This window comes from Muntiacus reevesi, chromosome 3 (genome assembly GCF_963930625.1).
Source record: "Muntiacus reevesi chromosome 3, mMunRee1.1, whole genome shotgun sequence".
Lineage (NCBI taxonomy): Eukaryota > Metazoa > Chordata > Mammalia > Artiodactyla > Cervidae > Muntiacus > Muntiacus reevesi.
This window is the reverse complement of record NC_089251.1, coordinates 179,546,478-179,566,067: the sequence shown is the minus strand read 5'-3', so window position 1 is coordinate 179,566,067 and position 19,590 is coordinate 179,546,478. Positions and strand designations below refer to the sequence as shown.

The 19,590-nt window shown below is 36.0% G+C and overlaps 1 protein-coding gene across 3 annotated transcripts in view; it reads left to right on the top strand.

The window, feature by feature from the left end:
- The first annotated feature begins 4,935 nt into the window (after positions 1–4,935).
- Positions 4,936–19,590, top strand: part of VTA1 (vesicle trafficking 1) — a 68,302-nt gene continuing 53,647 nt past the window's right edge. For 2 of the 3 annotated variants that reach the window (XM_065931252.1, XM_065931251.1), the window contains exon 1: positions 4,936–5,090. In XM_065931252.1, coding sequence (XP_065787324.1) covers positions 4,979–5,090 — 112 coding nt within the window. In that variant the 5' untranslated portion in view covers positions 4,936–4,978. Of the gene's footprint in view, positions 5,091–8,888; positions 9,093–19,590 lie in introns of all 3 variants that reach the window. The other variant, XM_065931253.1, reaches the window with a different exon arrangement.

Below are 19,590 nucleotides of genomic sequence, written 5' to 3'. Positions count from 1 at the left end.
TTTTTAAACTTACCTCACTGTGTCTGAAATTTATGTCTAGTATAAAATATAAGACTAAGTTCTAAAGCAGGGATTCTTGAACAAACCTTTCGTTCCATTTTAATTTTTTTCACACATTAAGAAATATACATGGAACTAATGGTAACTCATTTTTTAAACAGTACTTTTACAGAGCTCTTTCACACACAATGTCTTAATCAATCACGGTATTTTATGGCCGGAGAAACTTTTGTCAGCTCTTTTACACAGGTGGAAAATAAGGTTCAAGGAAGTTAATGTATGCATCCAAAGTTACACAACCAGACCAGGATTCAGCTTTCTTAATGAGAAAGTCATTTCCCTCTCCACTTAAGTAAGCAGCATAAATTTTGAGAATGTAATTATTGTTGCATTTATGTAAAATATAACTTACTGAAGTACAAAAGTTGTCAGTTAATTATTAAAAGAGTCATTCTATAATTTGATCACTAACTTGAAGAAATGGAGCACTTACATTTTTAATATTATACCCAACATTTTCTTGAAATTTTTAATATTAAAGTATATGGTAATATGGCCACTAAATAAATAAAAATGCTATGGAAAATAATGTGCATGGTCTCTTTGCTTCTTGTTGGAGGAAAAAAAAGTCCCTCTGTGTTCATAGATATTCTATAACTGTAGTTTCTATATACAAGATTACTGAGATAGAAAATTATATTTATATTGTTAGACTTCCTAAATTGCTATGAAATTATTTCTAAGGTATTTTTATATTAATTCAGTGCATTCTTTTTAACTGCCTGTTTTACCAATAATCATATCCATATAATATCATTTAAAAACTTTATGTATGATTGCATTTTACTAGCACTTTATTAGGGAAATAAGTATAGTCGGTAAAAAACTGAGGTTTTCAATTTTTTTCTTAGGCACTATTCAACCCACGGTTAATATCATGAATTTCTACATTTAAGGAGTTTTAAATCATTGAGGCTTTCTCCACATGACAGCACAAGAGAAATTCAACGAATAGCTCCTTAGTATCTATTATTAAACATGTACCACATTAAAAGTTCAAATACAAAGATAAACAAATCTTAGCACCTTTACAAGACCAAGAACCCACCTGCTGATGCAGGAGAGGGACGTTCAATCCCTGGGTCACGAAGATCCCCTGGAGAAGGGAATGACAGTCTACTCCAGTATTCTTGCCTAGAAAACCCCATGGATGGAGGAGCCTGGAGGGCTACAGTCCGTGGGATCACAAAGAGTCGGACACGACTGAGTGACTAACACGCACACACACACAAACACACACACATAAATAATTGGTGTGTTTGTCGCTCAGTCGTGTCCCATTCTTTGAAACCCCACAGACTGTAGCCCAGCAGGCTCCTCTGTCCATGGGATTCTCCAGGCAAGAATATTGGAGTGGCTTGCCATTTCCTTCTCCAGAGGATCTTCCCGACCCAGGGATCGAACCCTGGTCTCTTGCATTACAGGCAGACTCTTTACCATTTGAGCTACAGGGAAGTCCTTACATAAATAATTCTTAAATTCTATTCTGGGGCACAGTGAAATGACTTGGAAACAGTTGATCCTTGGTGCTTCCTTTTAAGATCTGTGAGACGGGAGCAGGGTAACCCTCACTGAAGGCCCAATTTTGACCCATTACTAAGGCAAAACCTTTCTGAGTACCTTTGAAAATATTACTTTTCCACTGTTCTCAAATTCTTGAGTTCCTTTCTCAGGCTGGTTGACTCACTGTCTTAGTCCAATTGGACTACTACTACAAAAATATCTCAGTTGGATAGTTGATAAACAAAAGAAATTTATTTCTCATCGTTCTGGAAGATGGAAGTCTCAGATCAGGGTGCGGGCATGCTCAGGTTCTGATGAGAGTCCTCCTCTGCATTACAGTCTTGTCATCATAGCCTCACATGGTGGAAAGGCCAGAGGGCTCCTTAGGGTTCCTTTCACAAGCACACTAATCCCATTCATGAGGGATCCATTCCCAAGACCTACTTACTTGCCAAAGGTCCCACCTGCTAAAATCATCACACTGGAGGTTAGGATTTCCAAAATATGAATTTTGGGGGGAACACAAATATCTGGCCCATTGCACTCATGGTTGCCACAGAAATTACTGTAGCTACATGAAACAGGTCTTTGCTGTGCCCAAGGAAAGAAGGGGGAAGGGGTAAAAAGATTCTTCTTGATGGCCTGTTACAAATTTTCTAAGGAAAGATCATTTAAAAAAAAAACCAGAATTCCCTTTAATATCATTGCCCATTCAAAGATGAACACTTTGATTTATTCTTATTCTGATTCATCCTAGGACATTTTCAAAGTAATGCCCCTTTTAAAGAGAATTTCTACCCTAGCTGTTGGGAAAAGTAACTATTCTCACTTCTATGTGACTCTTGGGTATTGTTCCTTTTAATCCTTCCAGGTAGTTCTTTTCCTGCAAAGATGTTACATTGATCAGGACTGTCAAAGACCCTTTACACATCTCTGGGCTCTCACGCTTTGCAGCTTCTCCCCCTGAGGCAGTCTGTCCTGTCAATCTGGACTCCTCAGCCCCGGACAAGGAGGAAAGATAGCATTTCTAAGTCACTAGAGAAACTCTGGTCACCTCTGCTTTACTTAAGTACATAGCGCATATGTGTAAAGATACAGATTCTGTGTGTGTGTTTGGACGGTCTTTTTAATTCCTTAATGATCTATAACATCCTATGATTTCATCTTGTTAGTAACTATATCAGGATTGTTAGCACACACCTATATACTCCTGGATAATAAATGCTACAAAAAATATAGCTTTTGTAACATATAAATATCAGATATTTAATTATATAAAATGTAAAAACTGATTTTTCTAACTAAACTGCAAATGTAGGAAAAATGAATAACAATGTCAAAGATAAATAACTAACTAACCACTTGAAAATATATTTAAAGTTACTGCAGAAAAAATTCTTGGGTCAAATAAAATAATTTAAATTAAAGTTTTTCAGTCTGATTATAAATGAAAAATGGTCAGGATACTACATATTAAATTCTATAAGATGTTGCCAAAATTGTAGCGCATGGCAAATTGGCAGCAGAAAATACACTTCTTATTTAAAAAAGAAACAACAAATGTAATTCAAGCAGCAAATATAAGAACTTCAAAATAAAACTAAGGAAAACAAAAACAATTTAATATGGATAAAGACAGAAAGTAACAAATTATAAAATAAACAATATACAATAGATAGATTCAAAATTCTTCTTGAAAATAACAATTAGAAAAATGGAGCATATCAAATCATGTGTGCAAGTATATCCTTTTAAGGTTTTATAATATATATGGAGTTTTACATTGTCACTTGAAATACACTGTGATAATTTAAAGATGTATACTATAAAATACAAGACAGCTAGGAAAACAAAAACAACAAAATTTTGGCTACTCAGCCAAAAAAGGAAATCAAAACATTCGACAAATCCAAAAGATGGCCAAAAAGACAAAAAGGAGCAAAAACAGAGGGGACAAATTGAAAACAATAACAAGGTAGTAGAATTAGACCTAAAAATATCAAGTTACAATAAATATAAAAGTCAAAGCATTCCAAAGCAAAACAGGGATTGCTGACCACATTTTAACAAATATACAGATCAAATTATTAACAAGAAGCTCACTTTAAATATTTAAAGATTTAATATTTTTAAAATATTTTAACAAATATTAAATAGATAATAAAAAGTAGAAAAAGATATATCATGCAAACTGTAAGGATCAGAAAACTGAATAAATACATTCTTAAGAGGTAATAAATATGTTGCTTAAATTGGGGAGAACACAGAACTCAGTTCTTTGAAAAACAGGCAGCCCCCTGAGTAAGGTGATGTACTCTGCAAATAGGGGTGGAAAAAAGATAGATGTGCACTGGAGTTAATACAAGGACATTGAGCAGGTTCTGCTGAGGTTTGGGTAAGGGTAGGGCGGAGTGTTGATTAGAAAATAGTAGGCAGAGGGAAATTTCAGAGTTTGAGGTCTTGTGTCTTCAAGTGATATGCCTTCAATGAAAACCAGTTTTAAGATGAACTCTCAAAACTGGGAAGTGAGATAAAATGAAGATGAAGGTTACTGGAGGAAGTAAATAGTATGCATGGAGAAACAAGAAAAAGGATTAATGTCACTGACAGTAGAAGGAAAAGTAGATGACTACCTAAAATGGTATAAGTCGGCAGCATTGAGCAAGAACTATGAATACCCTATTTGTGCATTGACAATATAGTAGCTATCAAAGAACTCTGCAAATTGTTCATTACTCTCCAGAAACAAGCTATCTACAAAGTATTAATTCACTAGTGTATACACCCAGCTTAAAACAAAAGTTCAATTATCTTTAAACTTAATGGGTTAGTATTCATGTTGAAAAAACATCTGGTTATTTTATCCAATGTGTCCATATAGAAGTGTAATTTAAAATTTTAAACACGTCTCTCCTCTTATGAAAGAATTCAATTCAAAGTTTCTAAAGTCAGAGAGGATTCTATGGTCGCTATTAATATAATGTGAAGAACTGGAAACGATAATTCCTGAAGGATGCCAAAGGCAATTCACCTCTTTACCTTTTCTCTCAATCAATAAACATCATTTTCTTCATGTTTTTCCCTTTCTACCAGTCCTTCAGCCACAAAAGGGGGGTCGATGGCCAAACAAAGAGAAGTAAAACAAAACCTCTCGTCCCTCCTGCCAGCAGCCAGCAGAGGGCACTGGTGCCAAAGGCAGCGGGATGGCCGAGGCGCTCAGCCTCCTCTGGGCTCTAACCGCTACGTGCCAGGCGAACTGAGGTTGTCCCTGCTGCCAACCCGTAGTTGCCTCGCTGTCGCTGAGCAACGGGGAAATGGGCGGGATTTGCCGTGCGCGTTCGTGCGGGCACCCTCCCAGGCGGAAGCGGAAGTGTCGGCGGCCGGCGAGTAGGAAGTGGTGATTCCTGAAGAGGAGATGGCTTCTCTTGCTACACTCCCCCCGCTGCCCCCACAGTTTAAGAGCATACAGCATCATCTGAGGACGGCTCAGGAGCATGACAAGCGGGACCCTGTGGTGGCATATTACTGTGAGTCCTTCCGAGTCTCCGCGGCCCTCCTTGGCCTCCGCCCCCCCCCCCCCCTCCGCCCCAGGGTTGTTAAGGCCGGCCCCGCCTCTCTCTCTTTAGATCTGAGCTTTGACCTCTGATCTGTCTTGGGAGTCCCTTGGGGCCCCGCCCTCCTCAGGGATCCCCAAGTTCTCTGCCCGCTCCAGGCCTCAGAAAGGCAAAACTTCGAAAGTACTTTAGCGTCCACCAGCTTTCCAGTCTTGTGCTTAAATGTTTTTAAACGGAATACATGGGCTCATGGACTCTGAAACACAGTGTTCCAAAGTCTTCTCCCTGTGTGTACACAGGAGCTTTCTGTCTCCACCAGGAAATCCTGAAATTAACCTGGGTAGTTAAGTAACTGAGTTGGGGCTAAAAGGAAGGTAAGTGTTCCAAAGACAGTAGTGATGTGGGCAAAAGGAAGATTGACTAATTGAAAACATTGTAATAAGTGTGGATTAATTACGACAACTTGCAGGCCCATTCATAAATAGTGACTGCTACAGAACACACACTTGTATTTGCCCATTTCTCCTTTTGCATTTAAACTGCTGTCTCCTAAAAATGAGAACTTTTAGCCTTGATTTTGAGTAATAAATGAGGTTGAGACAGTTGGTGACATACTATCACTTTGGTAGACTGTGATACATAGAATCGACAATTGATGAAAAACACAGATTAAACTTGTTCACACTTTTTCCTTTGTGCTAAAGAGAATAGTTCCAGTACAGGTTATTTTATATTCCACATTCTAACTTTGCTGCAAATAAAACACGTGACCAAGCAACTATAGTTAGCTGAAATATGGTCCGCTGTCATCCTGGCCATAAACCAGGTATACCCCATTTTCATTCCTCAAATGTGCAAGGCCCTTTCAAACCTCCACATTCTTCCCTTTTTTGGAATATCTACCTTTTTTTCCACTTGGCCAACTCCTTAATTCAGATTCTAACTCAAATGTCACCTCTTCTGTGGGCAGTAAGAGGATTACTCTCAAGGTTTTACCTCCTCAGTTTGTTCAGATCATAACAACATTTTTGCATTGTACTTGTTTTTCAGGTTCCTCAAGCATGAACCATTAATCATTCATTCAGCTTGTATTTATTGAGATTTTACCTGTATGAGTATTACCAGGCACTGTGGCTGCAGCATTCATGAAGCTTACATACTATGGGGTGGGGGGGATTAAACAATAAAAATAAGTAAATTATATAGAATATTAGAAGATTGTGAACAAAATTAAATCTGGGAAAGAACAGGGATTACCAGGAGTAGGGTGGTAGGAAGTGAGGAAGGGATTTCATTTTCAGAGTGGTCAGTTCACATCTGAACAGAGTGGTTTGTTCACATCTGAACAAACTTAACAGGAGTGAAAAGCAAGCTTTGCATCACCTGGGGAAGAGTGCTCTCCGTAGAGGGGATAACCAGTGCAAAAGTCCTGAGGTAGGGGCTTGCTTAAAGGAGGATCAAAGTGACTATTGTAACTAGAGTGAATAGAGCAAGCAGAAAAACAATGTAATTAAAGTCAGAGAGATTATTTCTTATAACAATGAAATAGGAACCCTTGATTCTGTCTAAAAGCAGTCCCTTTTTATGGGCTCTGTATTCTATACCTTTGTTACTATCCTGGGGGACCCTTTAGTTCCTGTGTCATTATCCTCCCTCTTTTGCTGTTTCTTTCTAAACTTTGCCCTGGTTTCCTTTATTTAAAAAATAAAAGAACCTCTCACTGTGATATTTCCCTAGAGTTGCAGTCCTGTCTGCCCAACCTCAAAGATAAGCTTGAAATAGTTGTCTGTGTGTAGTTGTCTTTAGATCTTTATCTCATAGATCTTTTTCAGCCCATTGCAGTCTGGTTTTCAATCCCATTATTTCACTGAAACTGCTCTCAGCAGGGTCAAGAACCATGATTTTTATTGCTAAAACCAGGTGTCACTTAAAAAATATTTTTGTTATGAAGCATGTGCGTGTTAAAGAACATATATAATGTGTATATGCAGTTCAAGGAATAGTAAAATGAATGCTAATATATCTACCATGTTTGATGTTATTAGACTTTCAAATTTTTGCTGATCTGGAGACTGTGAAATGATGTCTCATTGGAGTGAAATTTGCAATTCACTGAGTCTTAATAAGGTTGAGCATCTTTTCATATGTTAATTAACCATTTGTGATTTCCTATTGAAATACATACTTATTGCTTTTGACCATTTTCTACTTCATTGTTTGAATATAGCTACTGATCTTTTGGTATTGCAAATGTCTTCTCAAAGTTTATTTGAGAAGTTTGATTTTTGATTTTTCGTTCTATTTATGAAATCCTTTGATGTGCAAAAGTTCTTAATTTTAAAATATGACCAATTGAGTAATCGCTTCCTTATGATTTATGTTCCGATTTTCTAGGTCTTGATTTCTTTTTGTGTACCTTATTTGAGATTTTGGCTTCCTGAGTTTGTAGATGGGTGTCTTTCATCAAATCTAGAAAATTCTCTGCTTTCAATTATTGTTCAATTATTGTTTCTCTGCTATCTCTGTTCTTTCCTTTTTAATTAGACATGTGTTACATTTTCCTCCTTTGGCTTCTTTGTCTCTTAGTGCTTTGATAGTTCGTGTCCATTTTCTTTCTGTGCTGCATTCTGTGTAATTTCTCTAGGTCAGTGTTCACCTCCATATATTCTACTGTATAACCCATCTGTTGCGTTTCTATTAATATTTTCATTTTTTATTTCTAGATGTTCTCTTACTTTGTTCTTAAATCAGCCTCACCATTTCTGACAATCTTTTAACTGTTCTAAAAGCACACTTATTTTTTTAAGTGCTTTAAAAATATTTGCATTTATATTTGCTGTCTGATAATTACTGTATAGGTTATATTTTAGGTCTGATTCTGCTGTGTAACAAAAAATGGCTCATGACAGTTTTTTTCTTGTAACTTAGGCACTAGAACTACTAAACCAGTACTCTTCAAACTTCAGTTCAGTTCAGTTCAGTTGCTCAGCTGTGTCCGACTCTTTGTGACCCCATGAATCGCAGCACGCCAGACCTCCCTGTCCATCACAAACTCCCAGAGTTTACTCAAACTCATGCCCATCAAGTCGGTGATGCCATCCAGCCATCTCATCTTCTGTCGTCCCCTCCTCCTCCTGCCCCCAATCCCTCCAAGCATCAGGGTCTTTTCCAATGAGTCAACTCTTTGCATGAGATGGCCAAAGTATTGAAGTTTCAGCTTCAGCATCACTCCTTCCAATGAACACCCAGGACTTATCTCCTTCAGGATGGACTGGTTCAAACTTCAGTATGCAAATAATTCTACAGGAATCATTTTCCCATTTCGCAACTTCTGTGTTTCTTTTCTGACAAAGTTCCTTTGGTCAAGGTGGCAAAGTAGTATGCTTCCCTTTATTTATTTATTTATTTATTTATTTTTACTATATCTTATTCTCAATTGCCCTTTTCCTACTTTAAAAAAATAAAGGCAGACTCTCCTACATCATTAGTATTTTTATGGTGTATTGTTCTGGAGGAGAAGGTGGAAAATCCTCCAGGGTGTCCAGAAAAAAAGGACAGTTCTAACAAATTACTGGTGTTAGTGAAACCTCCATTTATTAAGCCATTGGATAGAGCTTCCTGTCTTTATGCATCTTATTTGGAAGAAAATCAGTCAGAGCACAGATTAAGCCTTTATTTAAAAATGCTGGGCATGGGAAAGAAGGATGTCAGAGGAACATTCTGACATACAGCTTTTTATAAAGGGAGTCACCTGGAGTCATCTCCTTTCAGGAATAATTGGTCAAGAATGAATCTCAGAAGAAGGAGGAATTTTTCTTAGCTATTAGCAGCCATTGTTCAATCATTTTGGATTTTATCCAGAGGAGTGCAGAGAGACAGTTTGCAACCAAGGTCAAGTGCAAGATGGTATGGAGCGTGTTGTCCTTGTTCTTGGGAAACATGTTCAAAACTGGCCTGTGTTGACGTTTCAAAATGGTAAGAGTTTTCATTATATGATTTTAGCATTTTGTTCTCTGTTCCTTATTAAAGTGTCATTCCTGAGGTAAGAGCAAAAGGGGAGTGCTGAAGTGGGAGTACCTTGTTTCATTCAGGTGACAAGCTCATATCAAGGTCTGTAGGTTATCAAAATTTTAGTCTTAGAATTCAGAAATAAGAAAAAGTGTGTGGGAACATGTGTTAACATTTATTTGAATTAGAAAAGTCATATTTTTCTGAAAAAAGTAAGCTTCCAATGGCTGATTGGTTGACTTTAGCAGTTAGTTTTGCCATTTATGTAGAATGGTGGACATTCTCCTCAAATTAGGTAAATCTTCAGCTCTGAAGTGTTTTGCTTTTTTCAGAAATACATTTAAAACAAGTGATGATTCAAATATTATAACTTTTTTTTTCCCTGCCAGAGGATGTTGAAACGAACACTATTTCAGTTTTCCCAATCCTGTCTCACTCTTACAATACAAAGAAGCCTTTGATTGAAAGCAAATGATGAGTCTTTATAAGATCTTTTCTGTATACTTCAGAGGAATTGAGAAAATGAATACTCTGATAATGGGGTGACACATTCTTTTCTAGTCTTAAAACAAATTTTGAGGCAAACCTAATTAAAATGTCAGCTAAGAAAGATTATTAAAAATGTTATTTGATGATAAGTGATGATGTGGTTTTTAGCCTATAACCCAGAAGGAATTTAAAGAATTTGGTGGTTTTGCTGTGACAAAGCTTCCATTCTCATCTGCTGCTTTATGTTAATGAATTTTCTCCCTTGTTAAATTCATAAAAATGAAAGCAGTAATAGAACCAATACTCTGGTTCGTTATGAGGATAAATCATGTTAATTCATAGATAGACAGTTTAACTCATGCATTTCCAAGAAAATTTTATTTTGTATACTTAGTGATTATTAAGATAAATAAAATTCATACTGTTTTAAATGTTACATTGTTATATATAACAATTGCAAAAACTCAATTCCAGAAGAAACATTTTAACATATAGCACTTTCTCTCAGGAAATTTAATAAAAATTTAAATTTCAATTTTTATATACTTTTGTTGCAGAGCGGTGTGATAGGATAATCAAGTAACACCTTTGAGCATGCAAATACATTTTTTATAATAAAATCCTGTAAAATAAGTACATAGAAATACGGGTTAAAAGAAAATAGGTGTATTCTGACTCTTTAAAAAAATAATTTTTTAATATGAAAAGATGGTAATAGATACCAAATTGCTATGATGTTTACAGTTGAAAGAGTGATACTAGAATACAGATATTACATTTTTTACCTGTTTAAACTTCAGATAAAAAGTAGTAAATGTCAGCCTAAAAATGTGTGAAGGGATACATTTCTGTAAACTTAGAGCAAACAAAAATTTTCTAAATTCCTAGAGCAAGGAAGAATTTTTTTGTGAGAAGAAAAACTAAAGGTTATTTTGATAAAGTGCTCACTGATTTATAAAGTTCCATATTCTCTTATATTTCCTCTCTGTATGTTGCTCTCTGCCTGAAATCCCCTATGACTTCCTTTTAATCAAACTTAACTCTTATTGACTCAGTACTTTTTACTTGTTTTCCTTTTGAACTGTGTGTAGCTAGAATAAGCTGTGCATTGGAGGCATTATTCAGACACATTGATAGAAACCTAAATGAATAATCGGGGTTTTCCATCCTCTGGATCACTTTTCAGTATACATTGTGTTTTGATTTTCAGATATTTGGTTGGTATTTTCGTTTCTAATATTTTATTGATCTCTAAGTTTGTGGGGTGGTTTTTTTTTTTTTTTCGGCCATACCTCAGGGCCTGTGGGATCTCAGTTCTCCAACCAGGAATTTAACCCAGGCCCTCGGCACTGAGAGCTTGGAGTCTTAACTGCTGGACTACCAGGGAATTCCCGACTCAGTATTGTTTTTACAGATTGGTTTTCCTGATCTGGCATGATGTCTAGAAAGGTATCACTTTTCCTTTCAGTCTCCTGGATTCTCTTGGAAGGCAGGGACTGATACCTTGTTTTTTCTCACCACCTGACACATAATTGGCATTCATAAATATTTAATGAATGCCATTGTTCTAAGTGTTAACGAATATTCCAGGCTTACTAGAATATTCACTCTGTGAAAGCAAGAAATATGTCTTAAAGTGATGATCATTGAATCTCTTAACTCCTAATACAGTACCTAAGCCATGGTAGATAATTGGAAATTATGTAGTTTACATGTAATATGTGTTGATTGAATAAATATAGGGCAATTCACAATTTTTTCACATGCTCTTACTGCAGTACGGGAACATAATGAAAAGAATCTCAAAGCACAGTATTTCATAGCTTGCGGCTATCAGATTGTCATAGGTGTGTCATAGGTATGCGCCCTTTGTGGTTCCTTGTTTCCAGTGTTTTGTGATTTCCAGAAATGATTTAGACCTGGCCTTAATGGGAATACTCTAGTGTTTTATCATTTTTTGTTACCTTAGTATTCCTGTATTTCTAAGTTGTTTGATCTTTTATTTTCTTTTTAAGTCAGGAATAAGTGTTGAAATATCATATATCAAATTACTTTTTGACTAATATGCTTAGAGTTTACTTCTTTGACCTTTTTCATTAGTAATAACAAATTATTGACTTTACTCTTACTTGGAACGTCTCACTCCTTTTTTTTTTTTTATTAAATTATTTTGAAATAATTATAGATCCACAAACAGTTACAAGAACTAATATGAAGAGATCCTGTGTGCCTTTTTCACTTGCTGTGCCCAGTGGTAATAGCTTGCAAAGTTACAGTACAGTATCACAGCCAGGATATTGATACTGACACAGTCCTCCCATCTCATTTAGGCTTACCTAGTTTTCCATGAATTCATTTGTGTATATGTCTGTGTTTAGCTCTAAATAGTTCTCTCAAGTGGAGGTTCATGTATCCAACACCATAGTGAAGATAGAAGTTGCCTAAGAAGAATCCTTCATGTTAATCCTATTACAGCCAGAAGTTTATGCTTTGGAGACATTCTTTTATATACTTGTCAATTTCTCACATTTAAAAATTTTAACTTGAGCTAATGTTGATGCATTAAAGTTTTCTAGAATATCTTTCATATCTCTCAGATTTTCAGATTTATTAGTTAAGAAATTACAAACTTAACCTTCACTTCCTTTCTTCATACCTGTCACAGTCAGCCCAGTCATCAAATGTTTAAATTTTTACTTACCTTCTTAGTTTCTTTGACATCATACCCTCACCTTACATCTAAGCTATTCAGATAGCTTCCTGCCTTCTACTTCAAGCTAAGTGAAAGTTGCTCAGTCATGTTCAGCTCTTTGTGGTCCCGCGGACTATAGCCTGCCGGACTCCTCTGCCCATGGGGCTTCTCCAGGCGAGAATACTGGAGTGGGTAGCTGTTCCCTTCTCCCCGGGATCTTCCCAACCCAGGGGTCACACCCAGGTCTCACGCACTGCAGGCGGATTCTTTACCGTCTGAGCCACCAGGGAAGCCCCTACTTCAAGCAGATGGTACCTGTTGCTACTTGAAAGTTCTGCTTTAAATGCTTAGTGAAAAAACACGGAATAAAAGAAGGATAAAGTTAACTAAACATTTAGAAATCCTGTGCTACACAAGCAGTACAATTAATTTATAAAAGCTTTGCATTAGGAAAAAAAATATTTCCAATAGATGAGAGACAGGGCCAGTGTCCTTGATAGGGAAAACACTCATACAAATCCATTTTAAAAAATGAAAACTATGATCCCTATAAATGGACAGAAATGTGTTTGTACTACTAAAAGAGAGCATGCTAATTTTTAACATTCAGCTAAATTAGTAGCACATGTAAATTAAGATGGCATACCATTTTTTGACTAAAGGTATAACTCATACAAAATGAGTATGTGATGAAATTCTCCTTGACATGGCTGTGTGAATTGGTTCCAAGTTTTAGAAAGCATTTTATCGAAGTATATAGAATTGTAAAAGTATCGAATGTGCAGTAATTCCAGTTTTGAAAAGCTTCTGCCTAGGAAATAATAACTAATATATGAAGAACTTTAAGTAGGATTATCTGAACAATTATATACATTTGTGGCAAGCTCAAAAGCAGCCTAAACATATATCATGGTGGAAATGGTTAAGTTATGGTATATCCATTGCATAGAAAGTGATGTAATCATTTAGAAATTAGCACCTTTTGTAACATGGGGAAAGCTTGATATAAAAATGCAGTATATAATATACTATGATTTGAACTTTTCACTGCAGATGATGACTGCAGCCATGAAATTAAAAGATGTTTGCTCCTTGGAAGAAAAGCTATGAAAACTTAGACAGCATATTAAAAAGCAGAGACCTTACTTTGTAGACAAAGGTCCATCTAGTCAAAGCTATGGTTTTTCAGTAGTCATGTATGGATGTGAGAGTTGGACCGTAAAGAAAGCTGAGTGCCAAAGAATTGATTCTTTTGAACTGTGGTGTTGGAGAAGACCATTGGGAGTCCCTTGGACTGCAAGGAGATCTAACCAGTTGATCCTAAAGGGAATCAGTCCTAAATATTCATTGGAAAGACTGATGCTGAAGCTGAAGCTCCAGTACTTTGGCTGCCTGATGCTAAGAACAAACTCAATGAAAAAGACTCTGATGGCTGGGAAAGATTGAAGGCAGGGGGAGAAAGGGGCAACAGAGGATGAGGTGGTTGGACGGCATCACCAACTCAACGGACATGCGTTTGAGCAAGGGCCGGGAGTTGGTGATGGGCAGGGAAGCCTGGTGTGCTGCAGTCCATGGGGTTGCAGAGAGTTGGACACGACTGAGCAACTGAAGTGAACTTTTTAAAATGCATACATACACACATAATAAACTTGGAGGAAAAAAATGTGGCTTTAAGTTTATGGATGGTTTTCTTTTGATTGTCTTTTTTAAATTTTTCCTATAAGTGGGCGTGTTTCATACCATCATTACTAAAAAACAAAAGCTTTACTAAAAGCAAAAAAAAATTTTTTTAACTCCAGTAGTAGCTTCATCTATCAGAAAAGATGTAAGTGCCTATCACTGATGATTTGAGCATGGCATCATCTTCTGTAATCTTAATCAAGATGAATTTCACTCCATTTCTAGAACCTGACTGACTTTCTGTTGTCTCCAGACCTTCCAACATTGTTCTCTAGCCCCTGACACCTCTTCCCCTCCTTACCAAACCCACTCCATTTTTATCAAGATTCTAGCTTTAATGTCACTTTCTCTGGGAGGCCTTGTTTTAAACTCCCTGGTTTTAAGATGCATCATCTCTCAGACCTCATTGTGCCTTGTATGGCTTTATCTTAAATTGCTTTTCAAATGCCTATTGTCCCTTCTAGAGTGTAAACTTAAGAAGGCTGTACCCTGCTAGGGCCTCTTGATTCAGTCACTGTACCAGGTAGTGAGTGGTTGACCACTAAAGATACTTACACAGTAAGGAATAGGTACTCCAAAAATGGTAAGTTGTCCTGACTTTTGAGGCAGCCATGGTCCCTATAGCTACACCTTATAGTTGTCGTGGAATAAAGAGGCCAGATGAGTAACATTCATGTAGCTTTTGGCATTCATAACAGTCCTTTTCTTCAGGGTATCTGATTTGAACCTTATAGTCATCCTGGTCCTTCTGTTAGTAAGTGATGGAACTGGGACCTGAATGACAGATGCTGGATGAGAAGTGGGTATATGAAAAATTTTTGAAAGTGGTAATTAGAATAGCAGTTACAGAGTGAAGGTAAAGGAGCTTGTTAAATCCGTGGGAAAACAAAGGGAACTGGTGCAGTAATCTGGAAGATTCCTGATAAGTGGAGAGTAAAAATGGAGAACAGGCTTGATGTTACTGACATAACTTTCTGAGCTCTGTAGCTCTCTCTCTTTGTTCTTTTTTTTCTCCCCTTAATGAAGCCAGAAAATATTTGAGTTCCTACTAAACATAGGCACCATATGATAAATACTGTGATTCTGTGACATTTGATGTTGTAGATAAAGTGAAAACTAGAAAGATTCCTTCCCTTTAAATTATGTGTTGATATTTAGTATCGATATCAAATATCAACACATAAAGTTGATATTAAATATCAACATATGAAGTTTCAGATTTGGTTTTTTAAAGTTTCCTCTAGGGGGTGGTATTGTACAATTAATAGACACTCAGTGAGCATGTATAAATGTTCTTTGAGAGTCATTTCTTTATATGACCATAGGAAAATTAGATGTAGTTGTTCAGGAAGTTGAAAATATATATGGTATTTTTCATATACAAGATGTCTTAGGACACAAGTGTAAATATTTAAAGACTAAATAATAATGTTTTTATTGATGGTGGTAAGCTACTTGGATATTAGGATTAATAATCAGTTGCCTGTTATTTGCTGTTAATCACACAGAAATTAATTTTAATGACTAATAAGTTTCACTAAGCCAATTAAAGATAAGCAGTTTTTTGTGCTGATTTCTGTATCTGTAACAGTTAATTTGAGCTCATAGTCCTCTTGTCTAAGTATGTATCATTTCTTTATTGTAAGCTAACTCAGGATACTTTACTGTAGCAACGACAGGTTAATAATAAAAACCTTGGAAAGTTGTACTGCTGACTTATCCATTAACATTCCATTTCCTTTTTTTATTTTGCAAACATACTTGCAGACATGAATGTTATGTTGTAGACTAGTCATTTTAGTAATTACTCCTGTTTTGAGTAAATCGTTTTGGTGTTAGACTCTCTACGCTAGCGCGCACACGCTGGCATTACAGTAACTTGTCACAGGCTGTCTCTGTGTGTTAGCTACTTCAGTCGTTCCCGACTCTTTGTGACCCATGGACTGTAGCTCGCCAGGCTGCTATGTCCATGGGATTCTGTCATCTTGCTAGATGCTAGAGTGGGTTCCCATGCCCCCCTCCAGGGGATCTTCCTGACCCAGGGATCAAACGTGCATCTCCTGCATTGGAGGCAAATTCTTTACCAACTGAGCCATCAGGGAACCCCTATCACAGTCAACTACTATATACAATCGCATTTCACATATTAGTTGAGAACTTACTTTTCCCTTCTCCTGTCCTCTGGCTGTAGTTGTCATATATTTCAGTTATAAACTTGTAAACCCTAGAATGTAGTTATTTTTTAATTGTCCTTCTTAAAAAGAAATTTATAAAATGAGGAAAAAAAATTTTAGTATATTCCCACATAATTATCATTTTCAGCATTCTTCATTGCTTTGTCATTGGTTTTAAATATGGTGTCATTTTCTTGCCTGTTGAAAAGTTTACTGTTTCCTTTAAGGGATTGTCACCAATTCTATCAGCTTCTATTGTGTGAAACAAGCTTTTATTTTCATCTTTCCTTTTGAAAGATATTTTTGCTGGGTAAAGAATTTATCAATCGTTTTTGCCACTCCTGCCCACCTTTAAGGGGGTGGACTCCAATCACGTATACGTTAGAGCATTCAATGGTTCCCCACGCCTCACTGAAACTCTGGTTTTGTGCTTGTTTTCCTTTTCAGTCTTTTTTCTCCCTGCTTTATTTTAGGTAGTTCCTATTGCTGTGTTCTGAAGTTCATTAGTTTTTTCTTTTATGATATCTAAACTACTATTAATCCTGTCGAGTAAAACTTTTCATTTCAGATACTCTTATATTTCATCTCTGGATGGCCCTTTTGTGTTCCTTTGTGTATGTTCTATCTTCTTATTTTATTCACCGTTTCCATAAAATACTTCAAAATGATTTCCCAGTATTTTAATGTCATCATCTGCTATTTCCATTATTTTGTCATTGTTTTATGTTCACATTCTTCTTCTGTTGCCATCACTAGTAATTTTTGATTGATTGCAGGACAGAGTGAATTTTAAGTTCTTGAATGTCTGTTCCTTGAAGGGATTAAATGCAGCCAGCAATTAATTGCTATTCAGTTTAATTCTTTGGTGCCTTTCTTTGTTTTTAGCTTTGGGGGCAGTTCTAAAGTACTCTTTGCTTTACTACTTAATTGGGGGCTGTCGACTTAGTTGGGGGCTGTCTACAGAATATCCTGGGTAAACCTCTGGGGCTCTCTGCTCCTTTTGGTTGGAACTTGAGTGCATCCCAGCCCTATGTGTGCATTGGGGATAATCCCGCTCATAGCTTCTGTTCATTCTTTGGCCTTGTAGAGTTTTCTCCTTCACATGCACATGGCAGTGTTCACCTGAGCCTCAAGATAAACTCCTATACAGATTTTTGGGTTTCTTTTCTGTGTAGCTCCATACTCTTCAGAACTCTTCCCCTCAGTTTACAGCTGCCCCGGTCTCCCTGAACTCCAGTTCATTTTCTCAACTCATTTAGAGGACTGTGTTCTGTTTAGGATTCCCTCCCTACTCCTTAGACTGGGATGTACCTCCAGGCAGAATCTAGGCTGATACTGGTGTCATCTCATATGTTTCCTTTCTTCAGATGTCTTAATCTTACCATGTCTGTTTGCATTGTCTAAAAACCTCTTTTATATATTTTGACTAGTTTTCTTTGATTGTTCACAGTAGGATGGCAGATATTACTCCTTGTGGCCAAAGTTAGAATCTGTTTTCTTATTTTAGTAATCAAATCATCACTAGTGTTTACTAAGTACCAGCACAGTCTTTTAGTAGAAATTCAGAAGGAGCTAACCTTTCTTAAAGCTAATATGACAGAAGCTCTAAAAATACTTGTTTAATGAAGGAATGAGTGAAGTATATACCCTTTATTAGGATATATTCATTCATACTTTTTAATTTTTGTCCCTTCACAAAGACAATACTAACCATATAACTAACCATTATAATATACTTATGAGTAGAGTAATATATTTGGTTCTATTTACTGGAATAAAATTTGGCTTTATACATCAGTGTATGTCATAGTGATTCCTACTTGAGTACTATATTTAACCCACTAGTACATCACTCTTAACAATTGCTTTTATGTGCCTTTTGTGTCTTGATATCATGCATTTCATATTTTTAGCTTTCTCATGTATAAATGAGGATGTGATAGAATGTTAATGTTTAGATTTAATGAAACTATGAGGATTAGTAAATATTTGTCTCCTAAATGTTTCACATTAAAGTTAGGTTGGAAAGTATTTAATCCTTTTGCAAATATGCCTCATTACTCATCTTTAAAAAATATTTATTCATAAAAATAAACACATTTCCTTGATGAAATAAATATATTTCACTATAGGTGATTCTAGCTACATATTTATTCTGTTTTACTAGGTAATTTTCCATGTTGGACATCAATTTTTCTTCATACTGCTGCTTCTACAATGAATTACTTGTCCTAAACAGAGTTTTATATGAAAGTAGTCCTTTTTCCCATCCGTATGACTAAAAGATCTTTTGGTGTATAAATTTTCATAAGTAGATTTAACATCTTTTCACTGTATTAATATTAGAAAATGTGTCTTGTTATACAGCTTACAAATTGTAAACCATGTAAGATACTCAGAAATACAGAAGCTAGGCAAATTTGTACTTAAATCTTTTCAATTTTGAGATGATTCTTTCTAGTCCTTCAGTTAAAGGTATTACTTTGTAACAGTGTCCTTGTAATTGCAAAGACTGAATATGCATGTAAGCCAAGAAAAAAATGCATGTAAGAGGAACCATTAAACTATGTTGTCATTGCACTGTATTTCAAGTATCAGCCACTTGTATTAAGGTTAGCTTTTAGAGGGTAAGAAGCTTATATTATATTTGTGTTGTGAGGGAAATTGATGATGATTGTGATGGTAGTGAATTGGGAATAAATCTGATTCTCTTTCAAAGGAGATACAGATAATCTCTATTTTTATTATGAGCGATGGTGGAAGTAGTTAAAAGTAACAAATCAGAAACAAAATTGTACTTTCTACACAGGAATAAATAACTTTCTCTTGATAACAGTTATCTGATTAGTTTTCTGTGTGTTTGCTTAATGGACTTTCACCTTTGTTGGATAGCCATTTATTCCCAAGGATGCTCTATTAAGTAGCTCACTACGCTCCATAGATGGTAGGATTCATATACTGTCCACTTGATAATAAAATAAGGAGAAAGACCTCCCAGGGAAATGAAGCTAACTCCTCTATTTCCTCACGTTGTATTACTGGGTTGACTAATAGTATATATTGACAGTAAATAAGTAACTAGTGTCTGTTTAATTTTCTGTTTGTATGTTTGAGCGAGGTTTTGCTTGAAATATGCTTGAGATATGTTTCAAATATGCTTGAGTCATTTGAGAGGTTGAGAAGATAAGGAAATCAATCTTGACACAATTAATATAAAATGTCTTCAGAGAATGCCAAAACAAGAAAGAATATGGGAAACAAAACAGAGAGCTTTAAGATTAGTTTCAAACCAGATGTTTCACACAGGACATAAAATGTTGGCATGTCATAAAAATATGTGTTTAAAAAACTGCAGCTTGCTCAGTTTGTAGTGATGGAAAGTGTATTTTACTTGCTCAAATAAATAATATTCAATATGAAAAAGTATTAA